At 45.6% G+C, this 7,669-nt stretch overlaps 1 protein-coding gene across 1 annotated transcript; it reads right to left on the bottom strand.

The window, feature by feature from the left end:
• Positions 1-871: 871 nt before the first annotated feature.
• On the bottom strand, positions 872-5,636 carry LOC145337720 (putative G-protein coupled receptor 139). The gene is made up of 2 exons (XM_080182560.1): positions 5,573-5,636; positions 872-1,779 (listed from the first exon to the last, which is right to left on the bottom strand). Exons 1-2 carry the CDS (start codon positions 5,634-5,636, stop codon positions 872-874), a joined length of 972 nt encoding a protein of 323 aa, XP_080038686.1.
• Positions 5,637-7,669: the final 2,033 nt, after the last annotated feature.

Raw genomic sequence — 7,669 nt, 5'->3', positions numbered from 1 at the left:
CTCTTGGATGTTCGAGAATAGCCTAGTGCTTCATGTCGTTAGTGTACGTGTAAACTGGACCAGATACTGGGCAAGACGGCAGCTCAGTGACTATCACTGATTGCTGTGCAGACACATGGATTTGGGCCAGTGTCTGTGGGAGTTTTGCGCATTCTCCCCGTGCTTGCGTGGGTTTTCTCCGGGTGCTCCGGTTTCCTCCCACACCCCAAAGATGTGCTCTTAGGCTGATTGGTGTAACAAATTGTCCCTAAATTAATTTTCCCTCAATGTGGAATGCCATAAGCGTAGACAAGGGTCATGGGTGGAGGGGGGACTGGTAATGTTAAAATGGTGGCGCGGGCTCGTTGGGCCGAAGGGCCTGTTTCCCGGGCTGTGTTGTTCTTTGTCCTTTGAGCTCTGCCAATGGGGAGCAGTCATATGGGCTGACCATTTTCAACTCCATTGAACAAAGAAAATGGGTTCTTATCATACAGAGACTCAGCCCATTCCGACTGGGCACAATCCATTCATGAATATTACTGATTACATCCAATGCATTTTGGATCCAATGAAATCTGTATCTTGGCTACACGATCAGCTTGCTGTCTCGCAAAGCAGCTGCCCAGCTGCTCACAGCAGAGGACCTGCTGGGCAAGTTGTGACTTGACTTTGCCTTAAATGACTGATGAGCTTTAGAATTGTTATCAACTCAGCCAACCCTAAATATGCTTCAGAGTGCGATTAGTAACACGCCATTTTATTATCATAGTACAAACGGATATATGAATATACAGAAAACAGGCATATCAGCCTTGGACTATTCTAATAAAGCCTTCAGACTAACATTGCTTTCACAGTTTTGGAAAGGCTGAGAACTGTCTTGATGCTTCTCTCAGTTGTTTTTATTAATCAAGGCAAGAATTGACATAACTGGATATTTCATCGCAAACTTGAACTGCTCTCTGAACCTGGACTGAGTCAACCCGTAAATAAATGTGTTTGTGCAACAATTTAAGTTGAGCAGCATATATCCGACTTGCTGAAAGATGTATTCAGAGTCATTGTAACTTTTCAAATATCGTCCTGTAATACTAGAATATAAAAACTCCATCACAAAAACTAGCCACAAAAGAATGAAGCTGCCAGATATGCTGAAGAGTAAGATCACAGACTTTCTTCTGCTCTCCAGCTCCGGGTCAGACTGATGATTTCCCTTGTTCTGATCCCTCAGTCCCTTGCGGACTCGGCTGGCCACTAAAATGAACCTGACGGTCAGAGCGTTGATCAACAGAATTAAAGTGAATGGGAGCAATGGAGTTACAAGCTTATCAAACCAGCCAAGAGCCACCCAAAAGGGATCAGTGAAAATGTATGGCTTCGGAACACAAAACCACGGTATGTTGTTGACTACCAACCGAGGTTTAAATATGAAGTATAAAGGGACATTTTTGAAGCAGAGTAAAACGGCAGTTGTTGCTAGAACAATAGCCGCGGTTTTCTGGCTGCAATATTTCCTTTTCAGGTTCCGGCAGCAAATGGCCACAAATCGATCAAAGGAGAAAGTGACGGTGAACCAGATGGAACAGTTTGCCGTCGCGCGAACCAGAACGCTGATAATACTACACAGGTATGTGATGTTCAGGTAAGATGCCGGGAAGTAGTAATAGTTGATTCGACTGAGGATCACCTCGATAATGATGACAAGTAGATCGCTTATTGCCATCGCCACCAGGTAGCAGGTGGTGCAATGAGAGAGGCCGGACTTTCCCCGGGATAGGATCGCAATCGCCACAAAGTTAACTGTCGGAGAAAACGAAAAGTGAGAATGAAGGTGACTGTCGGAATAAGATTTTATGACAAATATTCGGACAATTTGAAGCCACAGTGTTAAAATGGTCACTGGTTCAGTCACCCCACTAATCCCTGCAAGACAAACAGCCTGTTCCGAGTCTTTGTTCGCGCCCTGTTTATCCTTTCCCATTCACCCTTCATGCTGCCCGTGTCTGACCCATTTCGCAAGGCCCAGCCTTCAGCCACTTATTGAGGCTGTTCAGGAAATAAAAATCAACCCACATCCTTAACCCGTCTGCAATCCCCACCCATCCCCTCAGCCCCTCTCCCCCATACTCACCACTCCATGTAGAACATAGAACACTACAGCACAAACAGGCCCCTCGGCCCACAAGTTGCGTCGATCATATCCATACCTACCAATCCATAGACCTATCTGTAACTCCCAATCCCATTAGATCCCATATACTCATCCAGAAGTCTTTTAAAAGACCCCAGTGAGTTCGCCTCCACCACCACAGACGGCAGCCGATTCCATTCACTCACCACCCTCTGAGTGAAAAACATACCCCTAACATCTCCTCTCTACCTACTCCCCAGCACCTTAAACCTGTGTCCTCTCGTAGCGACCATTTCAGCCTCTGAGAATCCACCCTATCTATACCTCTCAACATTTTATAAACCTCTATCAGGTCGCCTCTCAACCTTCGTCTCTCCAGGGAGAAGAGACCGAGCTCCCTCAACCTATCTTCATAAGGCATGCCTCCCAATATAGGCAACATCCTTGTAAATCTCCTCTGCACCCTCTCAATAGCTTCCACACCCTTCCTGTAATGAGGCAACCAGAACTGAGCACAGTACTCCAAGTGGGGCCTGACAAGGGTCTTATAAAGTTGCAGCATTATCTCCCGACTCCTAAACTCAATCCCTCGATTAATGAAGGCCAGTACACCATATGCTTTCTTGACCACATCCTCCACCTGCGAGGCCGATTTAAGAGTCCTCTGGACCCGGACCCCAAGAACCTTCTGCTCTTCAACCCAGCTAAGACTCCTACCCTTGATATTGTATTCCTGCATCCCATTGGTCCTGCCAAAATGGGCCACTACACATTTATCCACGTTGACGTCCATCTGCCACTTCTCCGCCCAGTCTCTGCAGGCCTAGCAGCGCGATTTGAGAATGTGTCTGGTGGGAGAAGTGCCTTTGTCAGGGTGGAGTGTCAGTGTCGAGCGCTAGGGGAGCTTGGCGGGTGGACAGGGGGTCACTTTTGAGTGGGTCGGCCGGGCTCCAGGTGTCTCCCATGGACTTGAGGTTATGGATTTGGGTGGGTGACAGTGTTAGGGTGCGGTCTGGATTGGCAGCTGTGTTCCAGGTGCCCTCCCCGGGCCTGAGGTTTCCGATTAGTCTGGGTGACGGTGTTAGGGTGTGGGCAGAATCTGCAGCCGGGTACCAAGTGTCCTCCCAGGGCTGGGACACTCACATTAATGCGGTTGATTGTGATAGGCTGGGGGTTAGATTTGTACAGTCTCCCCCTACTCCCACCCACAGCCATTAACGTTCCAGCAACTATACTAAGCATAGAACAGGAGTAAGATTGGAAGATAGAATTATCCACACACACACACACACACACACACACACACACACAGTGCAAAGACAACATTAGGAGTTATACAGAACAATAATAGTGACAGATAGTGAGATATATTGAATACATTTCTGTTCATTATAAATGCAGGGATCGCCACTATTTATCTAAAGCTATGATAATCTGGGGTTTTTTTTGCCTGAACTGATTCAGAATGATGTAGCAATTATTCAATGTTCAGATCATGTCTCCAGAGTTATCTCCTGATTATCCCTTATTTTCCATCCAGACATTGACTTTCTTTGCCCTTCTTATCGAATATATTAATGCGTTTCTATTTTTTGATCATTTGAGTTCATAGTTGCGCTCGGCAATCTTGTTTTTCTTGGCATCTGTGCTTTTTCTTTTGTATTTTTGTTTAGTGTGTACCCCCAGGTAGAATATTATTTTCCCCTCAACTCCCTCCTTCCATTTTCATTCACCTCTGGATGTTTACTAATTGTTTCATTTCAATGGAATATGTTGATGGAGGTGGTTTGAAATACTCACCATTGTTGGTCTATATCACGGTGCGCCAATCGTGCCACCCATCTCGTTTTCCCGAGCCCTTTTGTGACTTTTCTTTCTCCTCCCTCCGCATCTCCAGTTTTTGTTTTGTAATCAGGTGTAAACCGTTTCTCTCATCATCTTGAAACTTGCTATGTTATAGTCAGCGAGGACTCAAGGATCCCTCAGTTGATAGAATGATAGAAGCCTACAGTGCAGAAAGAGGCCCTTTGGCCCATTGAGTTCATACCCATTGTGGTCCATTCCTCATTGGCAGATCCAATCATGAATATTGAATCGTTGTCTGTTCCTTTTCCCTTCATCCTCATTAATCAGGATATTCTGAATTAATTGAAGTAAAGATTGTAGTGTATATATTTAAAAAAAACATCTGCGTCTATTTTCTTCTCTTTGACTGACCTTCTGAACATTCCAAATCATTAGTCGAAGCTTTGATGTTGCCCTGTCATTGTAGAAATACTTCAGCACATTATTGTATATTCCGCACGTTACAGAGAAATGATGAAGATGTAATGGAGAATGAGCGATTCTGCAAAAACTTTGGGAGATCAAAACTGAGCTTTTGGCTTTTATTGGGAGAGGGATTGAATTTCGGAGCCGTGAGGTCATGTTGCAACTGTACAAAACTCTGGTGCGGCCGCACTTGGAGTATTGCGTACAGTTCTGGGTCGCCGCATTATAAGAAAGATGTGGAGGCATTGGAAAGGGTGCAGAGGAGGTTTACCAGAATGTTGCCTGGTATGGTGGGAGGGTGTTATGAGGAAAGGCTGAGGGACTTCAGGTTATTTTCATTGGAGAGAAGAAGGTTACGAGGTGACCTGATTGAGGCATACAAGATGATCAGAGGGTTAGATAGGGTGAGAGCCTTTTTCCTCGGATGGTGATGGCTAACACGAGGGGACATAGCTTTAAATTAAGGGGTGGTAATTATAGGACGGATGTCAGAGGTAGGTTCTTTACTCAGAGGGTAGTAAGGGTGTGGAATGCCCTGCCTGCAGCAGTTGTGGACTCGCCAACTTTAAGGGTGATCAAATGGTCAGTGGATAGGCATATGGATAACATTGGAATAGTTTAGGTTAGAGGGTCATTAGATTGGTTCCACTGGTCGGCGCAACATCGAGGGCCGAGGGGCCTGTACTGTGCTGGAATGTTCTATGAGAGATGAACCACATTTAGTCAGTCACTGAGACATTAATCACGTTATTAATTCCCCATCTTTCACTCTGTGATATAAAAACTTCTTCCTCAGTTTTACGTGACAAATTTAACACAGGAAAGTATACCTCTGATCTGGTGTTTCTGTAAGAGATACCTCTGGAACTTCTTCACTCAAAGGGTGGTAAATCTCTGGAATTCTCTGCCCGTTGAAGTGGTGGAGGCTGCCTCGCTGAATATATTTAAGTCACGGGTAGATAGGTTTCTGATAGACAGGGGAATTAAGGGGATAAAGTGGGAAAGTGGAACTGATCCTCTTCAGATCAGCCATGATCTTATTGAATGGCGGGGCAGGCTCGAGGGGCTAGATGGCCGACTCCTGCTCCTATTCCTTACAGAACAATATGTAACATTCACTGAGCAAAACTGAAGATCAGTACACACACACACACACAGAATTCCACACCTTGAATAGTTGCAGTCACTCACCCGGTATCCCAATGATGGCCAGGATTGGGTAATAGATTTTCTTGAGGATATAAAATGTTTCCATCATTTCTGGGCCGTGTGGTGTTGCAGAGAATCTCTTGGTCTTCACGTGTCGGGGAATTAATTCGCAAAGCCTTTCAATTTATTGCAAGTCCCATCTCCCCAAGCGGGACTCGGAGATTGCGACATTCTCACTTGTTTTTAATATGAAGAAAAAAATACTGCCACGTCGAGTTAGTGACACAGGAAAGTTTCTTTAGAGATTGAAGTGGGTGACTGGGCAATTTAATGCAGTGTTGGGAATGGAATCTATGTTCTCTGACAAACTGGACCGGCAGATGGGCACCACGACAGCTCAGTGACTATCACTGTTTGCTGCGCAGACACAAGGATTTGGGTCGGTGTCTGTGGGAGTTTGCGCATTCTCCCCGTGTCTGCGTGGGTTTTCTCCGGGTGCTCCGGTTTCCTCCCACACCCCAAAGATGTGCTCTTAGGCTGATTGGTGGATCAAATTGTCCCTAAATTAGACTCTCCTTAATCTGGTTTCCAATGGGGGTCCCATAAACATAGACACGGGTCAAGGGTGGAGGAGGAAAAACACATTGTTAAGATGGCGGCGTGGGCTCATTGGGCCGAAGGGCCTGTTTCCCGTGCTGGGTTGTTCTTTGTTCTTTTGTTATTCTTCTCTCCGGTGCTGATTTTCATTCAGTGATATACTTCAACATATCAGAGGTTCGATCTTAACCATGTCATCCTGTACACTGTGATGTGGCTGTTCCCTTTAACTGTGGACAGTTTACTGGACTGATTGATGTCCACACATACACGCGATGGGTCGTCCAGGGGCTACTCTTGGTTGTTTCGAGAGTAGCCTAGCGCTTCGCGTCGTTATTGTGTGCTTAACCTGGACCATCTGACGGGCAAGACGACAGCTCAGTGACTATCACTGTTTGCTGTGCAGATACATGGATTTGGGCCGGTGTCTGTGGGAGTTTGCGCATTCTCCCCGTGTCTGCGTGGGTTTTCTCTCGGTGCTCCGGTTTCCTCCCACACCCCAAAGGTGTGTTCTTAGGCTGATTGGTGTAACAAATTGTCCCTAAATTAGTCTCCCCTCAATGTGGATGGCCATAAGCATCAGCAAGGGTGGAGGGGGGACTCATAATGTTAAAATGGGGGCGCGGGCTCGTCAGGCTGTGTTGTTCTTTGATGTGATTCTGCACAATCTTGTTCAACCAGAAAGCGCCTGTCATTAATACAACGGAAACCGGGACAGTGTTTTATCCGGTAAAGCAGCTCAAACTAAAGAGACACAGAAAACAAGGAGGAATCGATCGATAACACAACTCGATTCAACACAGGCTGATCATGTTGCCAAAGGACGAGAAATCCAGAGACCCAGTGTTCGAACCCAAAGACAGCACATTGGCAAATTTGAAGTCAACAAAAAAAAATGGGGAATGAAATGTGTAATGAGGACCATGAGGTTATCAGTAATTGTCACACAAACCCCTCTGGTTGACTGATATCCTTTAACATTTGTCCCCCACCCCCCCCTTACCTGCGTGTGAATCAGGGCCACAGTTGGGTGATTTATAACCTTTGTGAAATGACCCATCCCCAACAGATACAGACTCATCAAAAATATAAACCCCTCAAACTGAAACAGTTTCCGTTCTATATAACCCGGCAAACTGATCCAGAACGTCCAATAAACTTAACCCCTCAAACTGTTCCATAATCCAATATAAAACCTCAAACTGATACAGCCTCCGATCAACACAACCTCTCAAACTGCTACACCCGCCAAACGGTCTCAATTCTTTCTGATATACCAGATCTATTTTAATTTCTGTACAGCCTGTTAAATCTACAGCTCCTCTCCAATGGATCTCTGCTATTTGTCTATTATCTGTCGAGTACAGAGGCAAGTTGAGATGTACACACCCTGACAAGCCGACTCAGCAAGCGACAAACATTGACGATTCTGATCAATGTCCTTTCTTAACTGTTTGCTTAAGAAAAGAAAGAGAGACTCGCTGAGATGTGGCTCACATCTGCTGTCCTTGCTCTCAGGTACAGTCTCTTTTGTGTGATATG

Source organism: Carcharhinus amblyrhynchos, unplaced genomic scaffold (genome assembly GCF_965287045.1).
Source record: "Carcharhinus amblyrhynchos unplaced genomic scaffold, sCarAmb.v2.hapA scaffold_66, whole genome shotgun sequence".
Lineage (NCBI taxonomy): Eukaryota > Metazoa > Chordata > Chondrichthyes > Carcharhiniformes > Carcharhinidae > Carcharhinus > Carcharhinus amblyrhynchos.
Note: the sequence above shows the minus strand (reverse complement) of the source record. Positions and strands in the feature narration are given on the sequence as shown.

Coding starts and splice junctions, on each gene's coding strand:
- LOC145337720 (XM_080182560.1), bottom strand. CDS start 5,636: ATGGAAACATTTTATATCCTCAAGAAAATCTATTACCCAATCCTGGCC. Junction 1,780..5,572: donor GGCCATCATTGGGATACCGG/GTGAGTGACTGC, acceptor TTTCTCCGACAG/TTAACTTTGTGGCGATTGCG.